This window comes from Chiroxiphia lanceolata, chromosome 3 (genome assembly GCF_009829145.1).
Source record: "Chiroxiphia lanceolata isolate bChiLan1 chromosome 3, bChiLan1.pri, whole genome shotgun sequence".
NCBI classification, from domain to species: Eukaryota; Metazoa; Chordata; class Aves; order Passeriformes; family Pipridae; genus Chiroxiphia; species Chiroxiphia lanceolata.
Window position 1 is genome coordinate 33,908,096 of NC_045639.1, and position 24,892 is coordinate 33,932,987.

The window sequence follows — 24,892 nt, forward strand, 5'->3', positions numbered from 1 at the left end:
AAGCTAGTCTTGAACTTTATGAAGAATGTATGGAAAAGTACACTGGAAAATCTTCAAAAAGAATTAAGTTCAGTTATGAATTTTGATATAATTTAAGTTATGATATCTTGTGCAGATACTCATAACTGATTGGTGAATAATCCTGGAATTGCACAAGCAGAATCAATCAGAGCCATTCATTTTCTGAAGCATACTTTGTCATGGAGATGAAATGTTTAGGTGGCTGTCCATAAACATCAGGTTCATGAAGACAGGCTAAGAAACAAGAAGGTACAGATGCAAAGGCATAGCAGAAACAAACAGGTATCTTAAAAATGTGAAAGAGCTGGAAATAACAATTTTAAAAAAATCTGAAAAACCAGAAACAACTAGAACATTTTTTTTAGTTGTCATATTTCTTTATCTTATTTGTCTCCAGATTTTTTGCTCAGGAGAGTTACCAAAGTGCAACAACCAAGTTTGACTACGAAGTTATAGCAGATGGCAAAATAATGATGCCTCAAAATCCCACAGCCAAATATATCTGTTTTCAGTCTTCTGCTTTCATTTGGTCAGTGAAACTGCTTTTCAGAAATGTGAAACGAGTTTGTTACATGGAAAGTTAATATACTTTCTTAAAAGGGTCAAGGTGACTAGGATAGTGCTACACAAGCAGGAAGACAGTGTCTCATCCCAAGTAGCTTATGATGTTAAATATACTTAAATACTCTGCTGACATACTAACCAGAAGATCCAGTCTTGAGGCAATATCTTCCTTTCTTAATCCTTTACATAGTGATTATCCTCAAAAGAATTTTCACTTTGTAAGTGGTCAAGAAAGAAAAGCTCTTCAGAGCCCTGGGATGGATAACTAATAACCACCACTGCCTCTCAGGAACAGACAGTGGAGAGCACATGAAAAATCATCAACAAACTGGCTATGTCAAACATAAAGGGAAAGTTTGCTGAAGTCAATGCAGACAACTCTTCAGTTATGAACAGTTCAGGTATGAAATTACTAGTGTTATGTTAATGCTACGTGAAGTAATCAGAAGAATCTCCAGAGACCTCTGCTGACAGTCCTTCTAATAAGATGCTAAAAATTATGGTTTCTGAGAAGATTTTTTAAATGAAATTAATATGTTATCGCACTTAAATTTCTGACAGTATGAGAGTACAAGATACGGAAATAGATTTTAAATAGTTTTTGGGAAATAAAATCACTATAAAGAAATGTAGTGACATGAAAATCAGAAAGTGAATTCTGGTCTGCTTTCTGACTTTACATCTAACCACATAAATTTTTCCTACTGAAACATTATTAAAAACATGACAACTACAGGCAGTGTCAAAACGAAGTATCATCTGGTACACATACACAGTTTATGTCTGCTGCACAAGCTTATTGAAAAGCCTTGCCCAGCATTTTAAGCCAGGTATTTTTTTGAGAAAATGAAGTGAACAATCAATGTCACAAAGCGGAGTGAGCTATCAGAGAAAGAAGAAAAAGAGGAAAAGATTGCAAACTTAAATATTCACATGGGGATCAAATTCAGTATACACAACTGCCATCCTGAAAGTTTTTCTATACCCTTACCTATAGCTTTAAATTAATAATTACTAACAATCATAAATTCATTATGAAACCATAAGTAAAAGCAGATTTTCTGCAAAGATTTTGCATTTCAAGTGTCAAATACCAAAGAACAAGGAGAACTAGCTCATGAAAGTCAACTGCAATGAACTGAGGAAATCTATTATGGCAAAATGTTACAAGGTTCCTTGTTTGAGAGTGTTTTCTATCTCTGCTTAGACAAATTTCATAAGCAAACTGAATCCCAAATAATGGAATGTATTTGCAGAGAAGAGATCCAGCCCTAACTGGCCTAATAACTGCTTCAAAAGTATATAAGGGCAATCAGACAGGCTGAAATGAGGGGACAGGAAACATTTAATAAGCCAATGCAGAAGAAAACTAGTGTTTAGAGTTTGACAGAAATGCATTATACACTTGCACATCACTGCAACTCTAGCAGAATGGGATCAAGCTTCTGATCACACAGTATAAGCTGTTTTTTGCTTTTTTCTGACTGATTAGTTATAGTGACATCACCTAGGGAGCTAAACTGATGGTTAGATAAAAGGTAGATAAAACAGAAACAAAATGATCAATAGGAAATCAATTAAAGGGAAAACGTTTCTCATTGTGCTGCTTAGGGAAACATGATTTGTAGAAACCCGTTCATTAATTTTTCTTATGAAACATGAAATGTCAGTGAGGTAATCTCAATAAAGAAAATAATCCATCTAAACAAGGTAGTAGGAGGGCTTAGGGGAATAAAGTAATATTGGGATGAAATGTAATACTGCAAACATACAAGGTTGTGCCATCCATAAGAATAAACAAGGATTTATGTGCCAATCTCAGAGTTCAGAGGCAGGATACTGGTTGATCTCAGAACGATACTGACATGATATGACTTTAGAAAAAGATGAATATGTTCCTGAATGTCTCAGGCTAACAGAACCATATTTTTACAAGAAATACTTAGCTTTTTAATGTGAAGACAGACCTTGGCTGAAATACCACATAAAACACTGAAATAATTATGTACAGTAGATGGCTAGAACAATAATCATGGAAAGGCTGTTTGTCCTCAACCAATGACATTATTAAATAGTCTCCTGCTAGGAACTGATACTCACTTGAGGACAAACATGCACTGAATACTTATAGCAGTGAACCCAGCCCACATGACATGACCACACACTTTTCTTTGCCATGTGCAACCACGACTGCAAAAGTCAGTTACCAACAAGTCCAGCTGCTAGTTCAGTCTTCACTACTCCTCTTTATACTGGCAAAAGCTATTGCTTACAGACTTTCAGCCCCCTAAAGACTGTAGTTATAGCAAATACTTTGTACTGTAGTTGCAACAAATGAACACACTGTATGCTGACTCAAATACGGGAATTTCAAATTATTGGATTAATTTGGACCAATTTAATATAATGCTGTTGGAAAAAAATACAAGTAGAAAGAACACTGAGGATGAATTGCTTTTCAAAAAAAAAAAGTGCCAATCATATTTGTGAATTATTAACATACAGATATTGGCAAGGTTTTTAAGCCTGGTCACCATTGTCCATAAATTCCTTTTAAATATAGTGATTTCTTTCCTCCACTTACAGACAATTTCATACATGCAGATTACAATAAACTAATATTAGAGTTTCAGAAGAGCATGACACTTTTTAAGGGGAATCTGTCTGGGACATGGGGGATGGGACAACCCTTTCTGTAGAAGAAAGGCTTGCCTTAAGAACAGATGATTACCAAGGTATGGTGAGGCTCTACACAGCATGTTACACATGAACTATGTGGTGTTTTACAATTTTCCACTAAGTATCTTACTGTCGGCACTAACATCACCTCTTCTTTTAAAAGGTTGTCCGATATCTATAAAACCAAGTCACTGGCTGCTGAAGGAAAGAAAAATATGTTCAAAAATCAGCATGTAAGAGCAGCTGATATACTGACGTGACCTACTATAGTCCAGGGCCTACCTTGCAAACAAGATGACAGCAACATTCTGTCCCATCATATGCAATGGTAGCAATCTTTACATTTGGGATAATTCACTTAACAGCGAAATATTTCAGATACAACACAACCTCTCCACTGGTATGGTATCTCACAAGCAATGTATCTCAAAAGGAATCACAAGTCTTTGGCCTAAATTCAAACCACTGGATGCATAACTTATTCCTGGTTTCAGAGTGCTCACATCCCTACCTCACACCTATGAATAACAGGAGTGTTATAAAATATTGCCCAAAAACCAAACTGAAAAGTAAAAAAAATTTCAACTCCATGAATTGCACGTATAGCTCAAAAAATGTCTTCTGTTTGAACTTATAATAGCTTGATTGTAATTCCAGCTCTTATTTTAAAAAAAAAAGACTTTATTTATTCTAACAAATGTATGGTATATAAAAAACTTTAAGCTCTTAAACTGGGATATTTATGTTTCTCCAATATATTATTTTACGTATGGACACACTGATATTTGTACTGCAAAGACTGAAAGTCATCTTACTCTAAAAACTTTTGAAAATGCATTCCATGTTGAAATACTTTTAGCTTTTTTTTTTTTTTTTTAGTCCTCTAATTCACAGAAGAAATAACTGCCAAAGAATGTTACTAGATATGTGACAAGTATTTCAACTTGGCTCAGGCTGGTGTCCATTTCTGAAAATTTGTAGTGTGGCTACACAAAGCTAGCTACATACCTTTACCAGCATTATTTTCTTGACGCTGAGGATAGGTCATATCAGGAAAACTGTTTCACAGTACCTTTATAATTAAGCACTCCTCAGCCGTCCTCTCGGTGTGGATTGCTACTGCTGGTTAATCTTCGGGGGTGGGGATCTGGGGAGGCAAATTTATGAAGGAGAAAACTAGGTTACTTATCAGTAACTGGAATTCTCTGAATATATTGCCTCCACAGATCCACACTAACCCTCCCTCCTTTTGTTAGAATTAACTCACGATACACAAAAGCTGGATAAAAATGAAGGGACTGGGCGCTGTGATGCTAGAAAACCCTGTTTAAAAAAATCAACTCATGAGTCCATTGAGGCAAATTAATGGCTTGAATACTTGCTCTAAACAGCTCTAGGATTCACATACAACACATGAATTCATGAAAATGGAATTGTAGCAGTGATATCTCAAAGGTGGAATTACTGGAGAATGAACAAGTTTCAAGCACATTGGATTTGTGGGGTTTTTTTTCCCTTTCACGTGTCAAGTGAAGTTCTTATCTACTCTTACCGTACTAAAGCATTACTAAAGCCAGTATATTGTAAATTTCAGAGATCCTGCTAAAGACTTTTATTCTAATGAGAAGACAGGTAATATTTATTTGGCATGAATAGTTCATCGTAATTCAATCCTCTTCAGGGAGCACTTCTACTATCTTGCACATGTGTACTTAAGAGTTAATATTTTTATTCTACTTAAAGCATGTACTTTTTTCTGACCTAAGCCTTAAATTTTTAGGAAACATGCTTCATCCCAAATTTTCCATGGCTGTATTTCATTAAATGAGGTCTAATATGGAATAGCTATTCCCTTTCACAGTACTGTAGAAAAATAAGACACCCTTTTTCTATCTACAAAATTATTCAAAAAACCCAGGATGCACTCTCCTTGCACTAAGGGAGACTACCTGGACTACGTTTTATTTTATAATTTTTATTTTCCATGGAATTTGTTACTAAATCAAAGTAACACTGGAAGATAATACTAAAATAGAAAAATGTGGATGCACCTACCTACCTTTTGTCAAACCTTCCAATCCTGCCTTTGAATATCTACACAAGTAAATGAAGTCCCACATTGCCAAACCCAAAGTCCATGCTGGAATTTCACTCTGCTTCATCACCTATAGAGGGAGATGGTGTAACTTGCCAGAATATTGAAGACCATGCTTCAGGTGTGTGCTATATAGAGTGAATGATAACACCTCCTATTTAACTCCATAGTAGCAAATATTTTCTTCTCATTTAAGGAAAAGGTATTAACACTCTTCTGAAAAAAATATTTCTGCATATATAGCTAGAACCTGCTTCGGGGAAAGGGTGGTATCATGCCTAGAGAACTGTGCAAACACATAATATACAAAGATTTCTAATTTTTGAGTAGTTATTGAACAGTTTGCTTGGACAGATGAAAGAGACCACAACACAAAGTGGATGATGATGCATTATAATGTCCAGGGAAAACGACTCATTTCAGCCTTCTACAACTGCATCTCTCCATAAGCAGTCTGGAGTTAATGAAACTGGATGACAGTTGCATCTTAGAACTGCAAAGGTAAGCCTTCTAAATGAAGCAACAAATTTTTAAAATTGACAGCTGCACTCCAATTCAATTTTAGTAAGATTTGAAAGGTTAAAAAAAATACTAAAGTCATACAAGCTCAGAGTTATACCCTGAAGAGTACTTCACATTCAATTCATTTGGGGTAAAACACTGTAGTCTCAGTTGCAGGAGAGATTTTAAAGGCTTTTTCTTTTCCATTAATCTTATACAGGGAATAGACAAGGCCCTGACTTCAGACTCTCACTGAAGAATGACAATGTCCAGCAGCAACTACCAGAGTTTAAATCCTCTGTTACTGCAATCAGCAGCATTATTCAATCCGCCCATCAGTCTTCCTTGGAGCAACAAGAGTCCTGCCTCAGAAACAACCACTGGTCTTCCACAAAGACTCCTCCGAATGTACTCCTTCTCCAAAAGACTTTAATCCTCTCCAGTTCTCCCTATGAAAGCAAAGGCCTAGACACACAAAAAGCAATCACTTGCAAACTAAAAACCCCGATTTTTTTCTTATTTACTGTTTTCTATTTGGTTTTTTTTGTTCTTGTATCATCTTATATAATTTTTTAATGTATATCATGTTTTTCTATTTTATTCTTGGTATTTGCAGTGGTTCTTACTAATTCCTCAATTATACTTTTTACCTTTTACTGTCCTGTACTGCTGCTTTGGCTTATATGTGCTTCTGGTCAGTATGATCATTCTTTCTCCCTCATCTTTTGTGGTTCCATCTCTACTCATTGGAACTTTCTTTCCCATATCTGTCTATGCTCACTCTTGGCTCAGTACAGTTTTTTGCTCCCTTTTCTTATGACTGTGGTCTGGTTTTGTTATTTTTTTTTAATATTTTATTTTATTTTACTTTACAGCATGTATGTTTTTACTGTGTGCTGCTCCAGCATGTTTTTGCATTCACTGCAAAAACAGGAAGAAGAATAAAAGACAAAGTAAACTACTTCTATTGATATCATATCCTAGAAATGTTATGATTTGCTTCTTTCATCCTTCTCGTTCTGTAGCTGGCTTGAATCAGGCTGGATAAACTTGAAACTAAATTACAATAAAGCACCAAACAAGTTTCATGATATTGTACTTATATAATTATTCCAAATAAACCTGTTGTACTTATTTCTGGATACATGAATGTAAATGAAGATAATAATGAAGAAAAAATTATTTTCACTCTATGTTCTTTCACTTTGTCATTTTGCTTTTATTTTGGCCGAAATAAACTGAAGTATAACAAATCTTCAGCAGAGATATCTAAAGAGAAATCAGTAAAAAATGAAACCTTATTGGAAAGAGATTAGTAGAATTGGGATATGATGACTTCAAATGGTAACAAGAGGCAGGGAGGATTCCTTTACTCAGGCACTTTAAACCTGACTCTGTTGAGTAGCTTAGATCAGCAAAAAACAAGTCAGTGCAGTATAAAGACAGTGATATTCCCAAAAGTCCACATCAGTCCTCATGAGCTAAAGGTAGTACACATTCTCACATTCTTAAGAGAGCCAAGATGCAACTAAACTGTTTGGACATCAAAGGTTTGGACATAGGATCTCAAAATGCAGAGGATTAGTGCAGTATATTTTCAGCATATTTGACCTAAACCTCCTTTCTTCTCATTTCTCATACACTCATTTGTCCAGAGCCTTGCAAGCAGGAGACATTGCTTGACAGAAAAATTCAATTTCTGTCACTCTGATTGATAACCACCGAATGATGAAGACTTCCAAGCTATTATTTTCACTTCTTTAGAAAACAAAGGTTTCCCTTTGCTCAGTGACTGAGATTTTTAAGCAATCTACTAGTCACATTATTTAACCGAAAAGAAAGATGACAGACAAATGATACTATTAAGTTTGCTCCAGATTGCTACTGTACCATGAATATAATTTCAAGCAAATCTAGCAAGAAAAAAATTCTCTTGAATAGGTTCTTATGCACTATTTAATCAGAAATACTCCAAGCAAGAACAGAAATTTCCTGGGATGGGGTATGTGTATGTGTGCAGCCAGGTAATCCAGGATAAAAAAAAATGATCCTTTGGAGTGATGTGTCTCTTGTGCACCAAACTGGAAGAAAGGACTGCACACAGGTATAGATGATGGAATTTGCCAACTACATCCATCTTGTTTGTGTCAAACTCCCCAGTCAATTTAGTAATAATATAAGGAGAAGGAAAATCAAATTACCGTATTAAAAGCAGAACTAAACATTTCTAATTTTGTCCTTCAGAAGAACTAAGTAAGACATGTAATCCAAGACAGCTTGGACATAATATATGGAAAGTCATCCTTCCACAAATACAACTTATCAAAAGTAATATTTCTGTATTACCATGATAACATTATTGCTTATTGCATATTTAGTTTTATTAAGATGTCTTCTCCTTTACCTTATGGAATTAAAAAATGCATATTTCCCCAGGGGAAAAAAAAAAGCCAGGACACCCGTTTTTTTGCTCCTTTAGCAGAACACTAATCCAATCCTAAAACTCTTCAGTTTCTACCTATTAAGAGTTTTCTCTCGACCATATCTACTGGGGACCCCTAAAATAGTCATATTGGTTTAGAAAGTGGCTGCGAACGGGTGGATTGAAATCAAAGGAAGGGAATAGAGTAATACTTTAGTTGTGTAAACCTTAGATGCCACAAGAAAGCTGCAAAATTACAATAACATTAGAAAGAGAGTTTAAACCCACTCCTAGGCTGGGTTGGCAGCTAAGATTAGTACTCCACAGGTGTCCTTTGTTGGCCAATTCCAAAAACCAACCTGATATTTCTTTATATTTCTTCCACAAATATTGAACTTTTAAGGAAACACAAGCAGAAAATACATTTTTGCTGATACACACAAAATTCTCACAAGGCACAATAATTTTCCTTGGGGAAGAAATAAATGTTAAAACCTACATAAATGTTAACTGAAGATATATGTATATAATATAAGTATATGTAATAGAAACAAATTTAAATATGGATATGCTTGTATATATACAAACACTCCCCCCCATATATACTTTTCAAACATTTATCCTCAAAATCTAAGTTTTGATGAAAAAACTAAGTTGAAAATAGGCTGTTTAGCAATAGAAGTTTCTGAAGTGCACAAACCTAGATGCTCTTGAAATTCTTTACATACACAGAGGAAAACGAAATGTGGAAGTCTGACTAGACTTCTCAAAGTCTGAATGAATATTAAGTGCCAAATTATTACCTTTTCTACCCAGCTGCTAATTTTCTACCTTAAGTCAAACATTACATGTTTTCCTCCAAACAAATTTTAAGCAAGCAAGCAATGCCAGAAATCAGGAGCCTGTTTACAGATGAGCAACTTTAAAGCACGCACATAATAACACAACATATAGTCAACATTATGAATGGAAAACCCCAGCATACTAGCATTTTTACATACAGCTTGAAATAAAAGGTAGAAGCCACTGTATTTTTGCATACTCACTGGTTTTGCACTGACAAATGCGACAACCATTTTGGTCCAGCTTGAAGCTATAGATACAGTCTTTTTCAGTCAAAGTGCAGTTCACCAAAGCCTCACAGGTGGGTGGACCTATTGTGATATAAGTTGGTTCTGGGGGTAAGAAAAAATAAAACAAATAAATTTGAGATTCCTTGAATATTTTAGTTAAGTTCACAAAAATCCATACACAATGCAGTAGTGAATAGTTTTATTTAATTTTGTTTCTGATGAATACTCTTGGTACTTCTGAAACAATAAAAGCAAAAGACTTTGTTTTGAAGTGATGTACACTCAACACAAAGAATATGAAGCTGCAGAAAATTTTTGAAGTATTGAAACTGGAAAGAAATACCACTTTGTTTTTTTCTTATTAAGAAATCAGCTTTACTGCATATACAGTTTGAAACTAAGTGTAAAATATTTATTTTGCCCACTTTTCTTCAACAATATTTAATAAAAACTTCATGCAGCTTATTTTGCTTTAGAAACCGAAAAGAGCTTCCTCTGAAGCTCAGTTGATTGATACTACCAAGCTTTACATCAAAGCACATGACTCAGTAGCCAAATTGTTCTCTGTGTGAATAAGATCACGTCTAATGAAATTTATAGCAGAAGAGAATCTGAATACCAAAAGGGAATGTAAGATTCACTGCATGTGAAAGATCTCTGGAAACCATTCAACATGTCTATTCATCGAAAACATCACTTCTTACAGTATACTTTGCAGTACCAGATTACGTTTTTCAAGTTGAGGATATTATTGCCAATTAGAAGTTACTTATAAACAGTATAATACTTACTTTTTGACACCATTTAAATATGTTGGAGTATGAAATTTGTTTTGATACACTGGGCAGCCAGAAATATTAATGTATACAAGTATCTAGTATACATTTTGTTAGAACAAAAGTCCAAAGACTTATGGAAATAACAAGGAACTTCAAAACTACTATCACAAAACAGGATACAGAAGGAATGAAACACCTATCTTTTCTGAATGAATTTTTACTCTGTGAAACTAATTTTGTTTAGCTTGTGTTTTTCACAGAACTCAGGCAATGAAGAGCCAATGAATTTATAGTTATGAGCATTATTAACATTATAAAAAGCATTCTGGAAAAAAACCTGCAAGACTTTAAAGAACTATAAGTTTTCATTTCACTGTTTCAATTGAGTGTATCTTGTCTCCTCATCTCAAGAAATGGAGACTTACAGGAAATTAATTTAAAAAAAATTCAGTGTCTGTATTGCTAAATTGTGAAAATGATATGGACTGGAAGTGGTCACATCTTCCCATCTCTCATCCTCAAACCACAGATTTTGCCATTCTTACTTATAGGCAGATGGTCTATATTGCCAGAATAAGGGTAGAATATTTTTCAGCATTGATTAAGTTGTTAGATGTATAGACTGATAACCAAAATACTAATTTCTGTGCCTATTGGTTCCACGGCCAGCAGGCAGATTTTGCACCCATGCCTTCCAGTCAAGTGAAAATTATCCTATTACAAGAATGAGCTTTTCTGTTTTCATAGTCTTTCATAATTTTCAGCTTTCACAGCTTCTTCCCAGCCCTGCTCTTGCCAGCACAACAGTTTATACAGTGGATAAACATTTTTAATTGTTTTAAAATTAAGGTCAGCTAATTAGAGTTTGGAGGGAAAAAACTGCATTAAAGACACCACAGTTAAGTTAAAGAACTTCAAACTTATCTCAGAGGTCAAGGTTCAGATTACTCACTTTGCTGAAAGTTTCAAAGTAACATTCAAATTCTGCTGTTTGTATAATTTTTAGTAGGAAAGTAGCAATACACTTTACAAATATATAAACCAGCACTAACAGCTTTGTTCATATACAAGGTGGAAATCTGTATAATGGTATCCATGTATCTCTAAACCCCTCAAACTTCTTCTAGTTTAATTTAAAATTTTTCATGTTTTTTGTAAGAGTTTAATATAAATTACTAGGTTGGAGGTCAAAGTATGGGTTTCTGTAAATTCTTCATTTCACAGTTCTGAGTTTGCACATGTAGTGCAGAAGAGTAACCATAATGAGCAATGTATTTTAAAATCCATGGATTTCCAAACTAGACTTCTTTTGAGCTCAGTGAACTTTTTGTATTTGTTTCCAAGTATATTCAGCAAACTATCTGTTAAATCATATTCGTGTCTAATACTTAACATTTGCATACTTAACAAACCATTACTTTAGGAATAATGAACATATTGCTATATACCAATAACATCTTACATTCCATAAACACCATTAATTAATCCCAGCTGTTTAGGCCTCTGAGTATATAAACTACTTTTGCAACCAAACCGATTTTTTAGCATCTGGGGACTATTCTGAAAACCTCCTTTCCTACCTCACTCCATTCTCCAACCAAAATATCCTAAACATGCAAAAGATCAGAATGCAAGAGTTACCCTGAAGCTACATTCAGGTTACTGGTCAGCCAGCCCAAACAAGCCCAAACCCTACACTTCAAAAGATCAAAAAGCCACAGCAATGCTTATACTCACAGGTAGTTAAAACCACTACAAATCGTATGAATCATTAATGTTAGACAAAGCAAAGTTCACAGGCAGTAACACAAGCTGGAGAACTGAAGAAAACTTTAGCTTTACCATAGGAAGGCAGAATGTGAAGTAAAATTTGTAGTTAAAAAAAAGTCACAAAACCTTACTGAAAGTTGAGATGCAGGTTAATTAGTAGTCATTGATCCACTTGTGTGTAAGCTAAATCTAGAGAGAAAGAGGATTTTGTTTTACTGAAGTCCACCCCTCAAGATAACTTCCCTTTACTTGCAGGTATAATTTAATATCTCGGAAAAAGAGCAGATATTTGTTATATCATTTCTGTGGTGACTTTCCAAAACGATATCTCTGTGTTTTGTGCCTTGGACAAACCTAACAGTTTTTTGTATGCTTGATACACCCCATAACGTGGTATTTCTTTCAAGGGACGAAACTGAACTGTTGTTATATTCATTTGAAAGGATTTTGTTAGTCCCCTATTAATTGTGTTTTACTATTCTGTTACCTTCCACTTTTTGGCCTGCTTTTAGCATCCTCAGCATTTCCATCTGCTTTTCCCCCCTCCTCTCCCTAAAGGTAAGCCCTGAGATACAGTAATTTTATATGCATGCCTGCTTCTCAATGAGCTGCAAGTAGAGGACAAAAGAAATAATTTCATTCCCTGCCCCCACATGTGCAAAAATGCAGGCAGGGTAAAAAAAAAAAAAAAAAATCAGCCCTTTTCACTTCACTAGACAAGACTCAACAAATAAAGCCAGCTCTGCTATGCCAGACTTCTGGCTATTTGAATAGGCAAGCAGTAGCTAAGCTTGAAAAAGCTGTACCACGGCATGAGCTGAACTGGGCTTTCACTGCAGCTCTTGGTAGAAACTGCAGAAGAAAGATCCAGTGCACAAATACACAGACAATGGGTGGGAAAAACGGGTGCTGTTTCTGCCTGTGTGGTTTACCAAGGATACAAATATACTACAGAGAGAAGAAAACAGAGAGAAGGGGATTGAAGACAGTCTGGATGAAAATAATGGATTATTTAATAGAGCACAGATTTTGCTGATGACAAGTACTTATATATAAGGTTAAATGCAGATTCCTATTAGAACATCTTGCTTCCACATAACTCTGAACCTGATACTTTCTGTGCTGAATTTTAGTGCAGAAGATTATTAATTTCCCTGCTGTGAGGTTGATAAAATTATTTGAATTAATTTTTTACTCTGCTATTTACTTAAAAACAACTTCAAAAATTTTAAAATCCACAATGGATATTTCAGCCGCTGGTGGTTCATCAGTCTGAGTAGTCCACTGAAAAACACTACAATATGTGATCAAAACCCTGAATCTCATTCATTTTCGCTTGAAAAGGCAAAGAAGGGGAAATGGGGAAAGGAGGGAAAATAGTGACATACAAGTAATGGTTGGAGCTGGCTTTGTCCTTAAAGAGACTACATTAGCAATACCAATACAGAAACCAGTTGTCACAAAAAAAAAATAAAAAAAAAGTCAAGGTAGAATATTTTCACTGGTATATTTCTATCCAGAATACTTTTGTAATATGAGCAAAACCGATCCCTAGTCCCCTCTTTTTTGTTTTCTGAGACCTCCCACTTCTCCTGAGTGATGTGACACAGCTTGTATTACAAAGAGCAGACATTTTCTTGTGTTAAAAATGAAAAGTACTATATATACACACACATTAGAACACAGGATGGTCTAGTACTGTGCCTTATATATAGATCTTGTTATATTTTGATGAGTATTGAGGTTCTAAGCTAAAGTTCAACCGAAGTATTCAGATATGGAGAGAAACTGATGCACTCATGTTTCAGTGAGATAAGGGGAAAATTCGTTTCTCAGGATTAGAATTTTATTATATACACAGTTTGATCAGTTGAAGTTATCAAAAAGAGAAGACAGAAAACTAAAATACACCACAGATTGCTAAAGCCATGGAAAAAAATAAAACCAAAGATAAAAAATCAGAGATGAATTATTGCTATGTTGTTGACTTCTACTGTTTATCTGAGTGTTTTTTTCTTCTAACTTTGGAGATTTTATTAAAATTAACTAAAGAATTATATAGAAGTGAACAAAAAAAAAAATCCTTCCTAAAGGTGGTAGCAGAATGAAAAACTATACCCATCTTCAAATCTTAGTTGTTCAAAATCTGAACTCTGGCCATTGAGTGCGTATCAGAAAACGAAGAGGGATCACACTTAACTGCTCTACTGCAAAGCCACATATATTATGAGAGCACCAAGTGTTCAGTTTTGGTTTGTGTCACTAGACCTGCTTTGAGCAGGAGATAGTACTAGAAAATCTCTGGTGGTCCTTTCTAACTTGCATGACTCCATGAATTTTACTTTCACATAAACAGAGGACATTTCCAGTGAAAGCAGCAATATCCTTGATAGATCCTAATCAAGGAAATGAAATCCAAAGACAAACATTTCAATTTCTGATGATTTCTGTATGTTTTTGCCAAGTACTGATCACCTTCCTCCTGCAATATAAAGTACACGTTTGCCTAATACCATCTTTTTGAAATCTACTTCATGATTTAAAAACTAGCTTTTATTCAGGAAGCAAAATTTCTTCCAGGTGTTTATTACAGCAGTTCTCTGTGAAGTGTAATTTAGTGACAGCCATAACCACCTTTAATCAGTCTCATTTTTTTGTTATTTAATCCTTTAAGTTAATATATTACCCATGCTTCAACTCTTGACAAGGTATTTTTATTATTATTATTACATGAAAAACAATCTCTTTTCTTTGTTTCGTTTGGAATGTAGTATATTGGAATGTAGTATATTAACTCCAGACAGGTTTTGTTTCTTGCAGTAATACCATGTGAGGGAAATACCTACTTCATGGTTTTACAAAATTGGTTTTAAGTAGGGAAGTAACTATTGTATTCTACGTTTTTTCTGCTGCCCAACATTTCTCCTGAATAAGCTTAACAGAATAGGATTTTAAGATGTTGAACATATCATTTGGAGCATTAAATAAAAACCTTTTCGATGGGGAGGGGGAGAAAAAATGAATCAAAATCATGTTCTAAACAAGGAGAACATAAAAAAAAGAAAGAAACAGAAAGACCTCCAACATGAATAATAAAGAACATGCCCATGTTTGGGGAAAGTGAAATAGCTCCCTCTTCTGTAGTATTTTATAACACAGACTACCTTTAAAAGAATTAAGATGTTTTGAACCTATGAAACCAGCACTAACTGACTTAATGAAATACAGCATCAGTGTGTTCAAGCATTTACCATAAAAAAAATAAAATAAAAAAAAAAGTAACTGAACAGTAGTCTAGCTTTTTACCTAATGCTTTAAGTGATAACTGGCTAAAAAATGGTCCTGAAGGGTGTGCTGCTCAACAGCCTTTCATTCGAGTCTGCATACTTGTTTGAATTTTGTCTACTGTCCAAAAAAGTTAACTGCAGCCTACTAAGCAGCAGCATGTGTGTTTACTTAAGCTTCCTGTAAAAACATTCATATCATTCCAAGAGTGACTAAATGTTTTCCGTCCTCATAGTTTGCATTCCAGCCTTCCCCACCCCTCCAGTTCATTACATGAAAAATATCAGTCCTGAGTCCTGTGCTGAAGAATTTCCTTCCTGGGTTTGAAATACCTAATGCCTTGCAGGAAATTTTTTCCCAGCATTTAGCTATCTGCGTTAACTCTCAGGGTTCAACAATTCAGCATCACATAACAACTTATAAAATGTATGCAAGGACTTAAGACGATACAATTTTCTAATGTCACAAATAACTCCAAAAACATATTCATTAATACTTTCTAGCACATAGTTTAGTTTGGTAGCCTTTTGTCTCAAATTTTATTCATACTGTCAAACCTGAAACTACTAAAATATGTATTTCTCCTTCAAAGTAACTATTATAATCAAAGACTTTTTACTGCTGCAATGCGAAGAAGCTTCCTATGAACCAATGGTGCATGGGGGTGTGTAGTTGTCTTTCTTGCAGTGATGCAATCAAAATACATACTTTCTACTCTCAAGATGTGAAGTTAAAACCTTTTGTCTGTTGTAATCAATTCTTCTGGTTTTCAGTTTAACAGGCTTATATACTCTTCAAATGTATTTCAAGTCTGACAAGAATTTTTTTTGACAAATTTTAGGTGGAGTGAGACTAAGGTATAATTACCTTTGTTATACCAGAATCAATTAAGCCTATCAAGAAATGTCTGAATATATTAAGAAGGTCATTCAGTTATTGTTACTAGGTGAAGATACAGTAAACATAAATTAGTGTACATCTGGGGCAAATCTATGAATGCTATAGGCATTGAAAAGAATTAGAGGATCCATGAGGTTCTTTATAAGTGAGACATCCTTAGCTGCACTGATGTATATATTCATTAAGATTCTTTGGTTATTTATCCTTTCAGCAGTCTTCCACTGAACTCAACAATGAATCACTGAAATCCATGAAAACGTTATTTCATAGCAGTACAGTCTTCCTGAATTTCATTGACTTTCACTGGCAGTAGGTTTCATTATACTCTGGATGGTGTGGTTCAACAGGCTCAGCTGCCTTGTCTAGAATCACTATACTAAATCATGAGCTGGCAAAAGTAAGCCCAATTCTCTATAGCTTGGTGTTTGCATCCCCTAATTGACATTGATGAAAAGCCTGGTTGAGAGCTACAGTGCTGCTGCTGAACAATAACTTATATTTCATGCTCTAAGGAGAACCCTGGGCCCAAACTCTGTGTCGGTGAGCACTCCTCACTACCACTGACTTCATCCTGAATGAATCAAGTTTCTTTTCACTGGACTCTGCTGCCTGCTTTTACTTAATGAAGTGCTAGACACACTGAAGGAACTGAACTGAATCACAACTCAGCTAGAGTTTGTAGCCCTTTATTGATGAAAATGTTAATTTCTTTTTGTGAAGATATGTGTCAACCATAATGACAGCAAAGTAATGTGGGCCTTATTCACGAAAAATCCTCTGAGGGGATTTTGTTTAACACTTAATTTCTCATTCATGGTTTATGCTGGCACCCTGCCACCTGTACCTGAGGGCTCTCATGCAGAAGGACTTACTACGAGATAACCAATTACTGCCTATCAGCTTTCCCTATGAATAGCCCGAGCCTCTGGGAGATGCAAGGGAACAGAAGCAACCATGAACTTTCCTAAGGGGCATCTTTGGCATCAATGCCAGCACTGAACACTTGTATTTATTATGTTGTTTAAAAAACAAAACAAAACAAAACAACACCCCCCAAAAAAAACAAACAAAAAAAAAAAGGAAAAAATTAGGTATTTTCATACTATCTGACCCAATATTTACTTGCTGTGAACACAGCTATTATTCCAATTTGCAGATGGTCTGTGGGAAACCTGGTTATTTCTATCACTGTAGCTTCTTTAGTATCATTTATATGCTATTATATATTCATATGTTTTATTCCCCCTTTTTTAATAAAGTTCATTAAAAATGGAATTACTGTTTAAACCACAGTAATATTATTTGGAAAGAAAAGAGTTGTTAGGCCAGCAGAGAAACAAGCAACTCTGTAAGTAGCAATACTAACTGCACCTGATTGCCAATGGATCTGGTTAGCTCCAACAGAACAGGAACCCAGACCAGCCACTGTGAAGAACCTCTAAGCCAAAAGAAGTGTGAGCAGATAGCAAAATTTTGCAGTCCCTTTTGACACCTGAAAAACCACTCTCTCCTCTCTACCTAGCTGTCTGTTTTCATTAATGTGTAGAAATGTGTTCTCTTTCAGACTTCCTTGTGCTGCTAGAAGCCACTGGCTCTAAAACCATGGGGAAAGCACAGAGGGTCAGTCTGATTACCTAAGCCTTGGCTCTTAATGAAGACTGTCTAGAAAACAAAGAAAGAGAAAACAAACTAAATAGATAATAGACTAAACAAACAAAGGCAAATCCCAAAGGACCAGTATCATTACAGCAGCTATAGAAGCTATATAGAAGCATCCATCAGTTTAAAACTAATTGTTTGTGCTGGATCCACAGAATGGGACAGGTCTGATTTTCCCAGCTCCCACCAGTGCCTGGCTTGAAAAGCTGCATCAGCTGAAGAGCTTGGGTTTGGGGACAGGCCAATGATGAACCTCTTCCTCTCCTCACCAAACTGTCTCATTGTGCCTCTGTCTCCAGCTTCGTGCTTTTTCTGTGACCCTTCCTTTCTGTCTCTCTCCCTGTGGAAAGAGTCGCCTTAAAGCAGCCAGTTCCCTGCCTGATACATTGGGCTTTTATTGGTGGTCATTGCTGCATCAGATAACTGGCAAGAAGTGATATATTGTAACAAGATATCTTGCCAAAAAGGGTTTTGATCACTCTGGTGTTTAGTTAAAAAAAAAAAAGAAAAAAAGAAAAGCTGCATTGAGCTATATATCGGTGAGCCACAGCCATCACTTGCATAAACACTGAAAGCTACATGTGATTTACTATTACTGCTTTCAGTTATGTAAGCAATTTCCTGAGCAAATCTCGTTTCATTGAGGCTGAAAATTCAACTGCCATGCCCTAAACACATCAAAAAGACAACCTTAGTCCCAACGTGCCACAGGAGGAATTTTGTTTTCCTCAACAACTTTCTACCTTCTAAAGCACATCTTCCCTCTTGTAATCCAATTCCGTTCTTTCTTGTCCGATCTTTTTCTTTGCAACAACCTTTTAGGTTGCAACAACACAGTGAGTACCAGAGGCAGAACTTCTGTATCATCAACAGAATCAATGCTCAGGAAGAAGAGTGAAAAGTTGATTTAAAAGGGGAAGGAGTACCAATCCATGCATCAGATACCAGTGACGGCAGAAACAAAATAGCATTTTAAATGGGACCAGGTTGTCAGTAAAATGATACAACTAAAATTTGGGACAGTAAGATGTGTGAAGGAAGCAATGTTTTTAAGGCTTGTCTTGCCATGGCATACTTCTCCCAGTTCAGCCCTTCTATAAGGAGAAAACCAGAGAACAGAAATCTAAAGAAGCCCCTTGCCTACTAGGTTAGCAAGCAATACCTGTATTGCAGTGAAGGCAGACAGTACTTATTTCCTATCCCATGCATTAAACTCCAAGTAGAAACACTAGTAATCTCAGATTTAAGGCTTAAGACACATGATGCTATCTGACCTTGGGGGTGGGCCAGAAGTCAACGACTAATATACCAGTCTCTGCTGCCGTCAGCTCAAACATTTACTTTTTTCAAAAATAATTTTAAAATACACAGTCTTAATGTTAAACGCAGACAGCCAACCTTTAACAGATTGCGATTTTTTCCTAATGTTCTGGAATTTTCTTAATGCGTGCTTTCAAAGAAAAATGTTAACAGGTTCAGAAAGACACACAGGCCTCAAACGTCTAGTCCAGTAACACCTTGCTCTCATATATCTAAATATTTTTATTCAGGCTGCTGATCACAAGGCATAGCAGCCTTCAACTAATTTGATGCCCCAAAATATAACTTCAAGAAATTTACTGGTACCCTTGATGGTTCATTTCTCAGGGATTTTTTTATTTCCTATTATTGCAAGATAAGTCTCAGATGCTGAATAATTTCTGATGAAGTCATCCAAAACTGCTTCTTGCAAACTCAATTTTTTTAAATCTTGGGTGCTAGCATCTGAACTCACTGATATGTTTTAACAGTCCAGATTTTTCATCCTTGAAATAATCCCAAATCTGGATTCCTGGAATTAAATAACTTGTAGTAATGGAGCAAAATAATCTGTTTTTGTTATATTACTTTGCTGTAGGAGAGGGAAGGGAAGAAAGCCGAGAGAATTCAAGCATTTTCAGATATTCTCTGACCACTGGTACCCAAATACACTTAAATCTCCTCCTGGCAACAACTAAAAGTACTTCCACTGATTGTTAGTTTCACCACTTACATAATTTCATTACCCATTCATTATTTGGCAGTATGTGTTATCAAAGAAAGACCAAGTCATATGTGATGTTTTTAAGCTTCAAATTTAGGATAATTGCTCAAAATACCATTTAGTGTTATTGTCTTCCAGATGACACACTCAAAACCAGATGACTACAACTAAGCATATATCATAGAACAGCTAACATGACAAACAAATAAGAAGCCACATTATTTTTGGATAAAATATAATTAAAATGACACAAGGACCTCATTTAAATATTGATTCTATTGTGCTTTTCTGTTAGTCTTCATCTATTTCTACAATAAGTATAATTTCACACCAAACCCCACACCCTTAAAAATTACAAAACTTTTATGGACCTAAACAGTTGCTAGCTGCATCTTGTTCTAAAACAAAATGCATGTTATCGAATAGAATTACCTAACCTAGTCCAGAGGAGGTAACTTGAGTCCTCAAAGCACTGCAGAGGCATTAGTGTGGTATGTTAAAGAAGCACCAGCTTGTTTATATTCAATAATGAATGACGGAAGCCTACATTCTACCCTGTTTGCTGCCCACAGTTCTTCTTAATTAACTCAGTTCAATATATATAAGCATTTAATTCAGTTGTCTCTAATCCAGTTTCTCCAGTCTGGAACAGGAAATCAGAGACATTTGCCTATCCTTCCCTCACTGGAGGAAAAAAAAAATCCTCTGAACATAATAACCTATTGAAAATACGTCCATCAGTCTCTCTCTCTCTCTGTACTACCTTCCCAAGCTCCCTCACAGCTACCTAAATAATGAGTGGTGACAGCAAATATCTCTGCAATATCCATCATGAGGTGACCACTGGGGATTAAAGGCATTTAACCTGTTTCTTCATAGTAAAATTAATTCAGTGCAAGTAGCAACTCCCTACAATTCACTGGCAGCTTTTACACATTATCAGACACCTTCTTCATACCTTGTGATGTGAATTTCGGAATTAAAAAGCACCTTAAAAAACCCTTATGCTCCTCAAATTTATCCTAAAAAGTAAGTATCTCAGTGAACTTACTTGGATGGATACTGCAAACCAAGAAGGGCCCTGAGACACATGCAGATACACAAAAATAATTTTCTTCTATCACAGAGAGAACAGACAAATCTTAATGGCAGCTCACTGAGCACCCACAAGTGTCTGTATATTGTGAAGATGGCTCTGACAACAGGTCTAGATTAAACAATTCTAAATTTAGTAACCTGGTCTTTTTCCTGATGATTACTCCTCCATAAAATGCAATTCTAAATGTACATTTATGTATATAATTTAAAATATTTTTTGTCTCAGTTTGCAAGTCTTCACATTTCCATTGTCAGGTTGGGCAAGCATTTTACCATATGGTTAAGATAAATCTCAGTGATTTATACCATATGCATGTATTTCCACAAATGAATGAAAACACAATTTTAAACTTCAAAAATTAGTCTATCTCCCAGATACCACTGCCTTTTATAAGTTTCACTGAAATATTTATGCCCAGTATCAAACTATAGTGTGCAAAAAGATTTTTAGTTGCAACTAAATGACATTGATGAAGAAGAAACCAGGAATAATCCAGTTAACAGTAATACCAACTGATGAACATTTCTGATCTTCTAACTTCTCCTATATTTACTAATAAGATTTAAGAAAAGCTAAGAGCAACATCAGTGAATAATGTTGATCTTAAACCATCTCTTACTATACCCTTCTGGGCCAAAAGAGTATCAGGGATTGCCACATACAGGTATAGTTAAACCATGCTGATGTTTTTTGTCCTCAGTAGTTTATTCAGTCAATAGGCAATGCTGTACCAGCTACTTCAATCCTCCAAAATTTTCAAGTAAACCAAGAATTACCACGTAAGCAGCAGTCATGACAGAGGAAAGCAAAATAAGAGGAAATACCAATCTTACCTTCACACACTGGGCAGCACTCCCCGGGGACTTTAACAGGATTTAGGCAGCTCTGTCCGCAGGCCGTGGCAACACAGTGTGGATCTCCATTGATGCACTGGCAGAAGGTACAGTCGTCCTCTCGCCAGCGGTCTCCGTGAGCTTGGATCTGACCATTGGCATAGCAGCCAGCAGGGTTATTTACTGGATAAAGTGGGTCTGAAATGAGAGGAATGGTAAGAGAACGAGACTTAATGCTTTGATTTTCTGATTTTGTTTTTCAGAACAAAATGCATCTTAGATCTATTGATTTCTTTTTTGTTCCAGCTTTCTGAAGGAAACTGAAAGCATCTAAATGAACCATTGGAATGACTCATGTCAGCACTATATCACTACTTTATACAATGAGCAAAGATGAGACCTCTGGCACATTTCTTGCTAGAGCAAGAAGATTGCCTTAAGCTACATCTCATCACAGTTTTGGAGATATACTAGTTTTTCTGAACAGATGATCTGGCTCAGTTTTCAATTTCATTTAAGTTGAAGTTTTTTTCCCCTTGAAAGCCACAAGACCCACTTATGTGCTAGAAATCAAATGAAGATTTTGATATTTAAATAACAATTTTATGGAACATACTTTAGGTTACATTTCTCATCAAGTTTCACATAAATAAATAATGCAACCCTGTATATGCAAACCCATGACTTGAAGTAAAAGCAGCTTTTACTCTTCAGAAATAGTATTACTCCAGAAACTTGATAAGTTATGCTAATATTAATAGTAAAAAGAATATATACACTATGTGATTATATACAACTTATCATGGTGGCTAATAAAATAAAACTGTCAGGCTCAAAAATTAAGTATCGGAGAATGTACAGTAAGTAGGTCAAATTTTCAAAGCAAGCAATAATAGAAATTACATATTAAAGCAAATCCAATATAATAAAAGCAATAGATACAACTGAAAACATTTTTTAGTGGACATCAAATAAACACAAGTGATTTACCTATAAGTTAATTTTTCAAGAGTGTTAAGTTTAAAGGACTTGGGAGAAATAGGACATCCTATCTAAAGGAAGTTTCATCACTCCCCTCTGGAAGGAAGGTAATGCATTTTGAGCGTAGGAAAAACACATAGCGGTGCTAAGTAACTGTTGTCTTATTATAAGCCACTTTATGACATTGAATATTTGGATTGAAACTGCTCACAACTTCTACCCTATCCTGAACTGTAGTGACATTCACAATTCCAGTAAAATGGGTTAAACCAAGAATCACACGTTTGTGAAAATAAGGCACTTAAAAATTAAAATGTTTCCTAAGCTCTTAACTTTGCACCTTTCATGTTTTAGGATTACCTTACATCCATAAATAACTATTTTGACTTAGCCAAAAATCAAATCATAAACAAACAAATGAAGTGAATTTTATCCTTCAACTTATATACAGGATTGTGATTGACAGAGGAATACAGAGAAAGCACAGAAAAGCCATATAAGACTTGTGCTATTTGCAATAGTCTTCTATGTGACTCAAACCACAAAGTTCCTGGTATTCTTAAAAGGTCAGTCATGTTTAAAGCTATAAATTGAGTCCAGCAAATTACATATCCTAATGCTGATATATCCTACAGGACTTTGAGAAAGAATTCCTCCAGGAGTTAAGGCAAGAAGGGCTTATGCCTGTACTACACAACTCACATCGACTCTACCATTACTGTTTTAGAATTCTTACAGAAAAGAAGAAAGCTTTATACTCTTTATATTTCTATCATCAAGTAACATTAGTAGGAAACAATGAATCACCTTGAAAACCAGTCATGAAATAATCCACTGAAGAAAAGCAGGTAGAAAAGAATGCCACCTCTTCAACAACTAGAAAAGCATGAATGGGTGGGCTGTTAGGTATTTATTCTGCCCATTTAGAAGACTTACCTTGTCAATTTAGGTGTCAACATTACCCAGGTTATTATAAGAAAGCGATCAGAGCTTTCTTTTTTAGTTATTAGATTTCTCTTATCTGAGGAGGAGCTTTGAGATTTCCAGCTGATTTCACTTATAGAGAATCTATCCCTAAATGCACATTTAAACAAAGGGAGTAGGAGTGCTTCACAGGCCTTTTGACTATGCAGTGGCCATAACCTGATCCCCCCGGGGCATGATCCAGGTGTAGAGTGCTAGTCCATGCCAGTTTGCTGGAATCTTGGTTGTGTTCTGGCAGAAGATGCCTCCAATATTTTCTAGTATAAGCAAGAGAGTCAACGTGACATTTCGTAGAGAGACCTTTTTAGGAGGACTGCAGGCCTAGCAAGCAGAGGAGGAGGTTCTCAGCAGGGCAAAGGAGGTGTATATATATAATTGTAGAGCAGAGAAGGTGTATGCATTGCTCTAGTTGAACACGAAAAGAAGTGGGTTGCAAAGCAAGGGAAATGTGTCTTAGGGCCACAACTGCTGCTATGGAGATGCCTGTCTAAATGTCCAGTGCAGAAATGAGAAACAGCTTTTTATGTCCTTTGTGAAGAAGGTTCCCGCAGAATCCCTGCACACTTGATCATATTTAAGGAGGTTCTGATGCAGAAGGGAAAGCCAAACAGCTCTGTATAGAAAAGGCAGAGCGTCAATGTCAGAGAAGCGCTGCAAAGAACAAAACAGCACACTCAGGCACAGCACAAACGTAGAAATAAATTGAATTAAGGAGGAATCTACAAGCCTCAGAAGAACAAAAGCCCTTGTTTGCTCATTTCCATTGAACAGGCAAATAAAGAAAAGCAGCAGAATTAAATGCAAAGAGCATTAAAAAGATACTGTACCTTCACACACTGGGCAGCACTCCCCTTCCGGCACATAGTACCTGTCGCAGTGTAGCTCACCACACTGGGCAGAGAAGCAAATAGAGACTCCGCCTTGGCATCGACAAAATCGACAAGCATCCATCCGAAACATGTCTCCATCATAATATTCCATGCTGTTAAATATGCAAGTTGGCTTCACTTCTGAAAGAAAGAAAGAAGTATTTTACAGATATTGTTAAATGCGAAATAGTTAAGCTCATGTTGCTACTGACAAGAACAGATATAAAAGAGACAGTTGATTTTTCTTTCATTTTTTAAACTTAATTACAATCTTATTTTATTTTATTTTTAGGAACATGGTATATTTTATTGTGTTTCAACAACGGAATAAAATAAAATGCTATTCAAAATTACT

General features: G+C 35.6%; 1 protein-coding gene across 4 annotated transcripts in view; it reads right to left on the reverse strand.

The window, feature by feature from the left end:
* Positions 1-24,892, reverse strand: part of CRIM1 (cysteine rich transmembrane BMP regulator 1) — a 197,224-nt gene that overhangs the window by 25,908 nt on the left and 146,424 nt on the right. For 3 of the 4 annotated variants that reach the window (XM_032682577.1, XM_032682574.1, XM_032682576.1), the window contains 3 exons: positions 24,496-24,678; positions 21,704-21,901; positions 9,329-9,457 (listed from right to left, as the gene is read on the reverse strand). In XM_032682577.1, coding sequence (XP_032538468.1) covers positions 9,329-9,457; positions 21,704-21,901; positions 24,496-24,678 — 510 coding nt within the window. The remainder of the gene's footprint in view (positions 1-9,328; positions 9,458-21,703; positions 21,902-24,495; positions 24,679-24,892) is intronic. The other variant, XM_032682575.1, reaches the window with a different exon arrangement.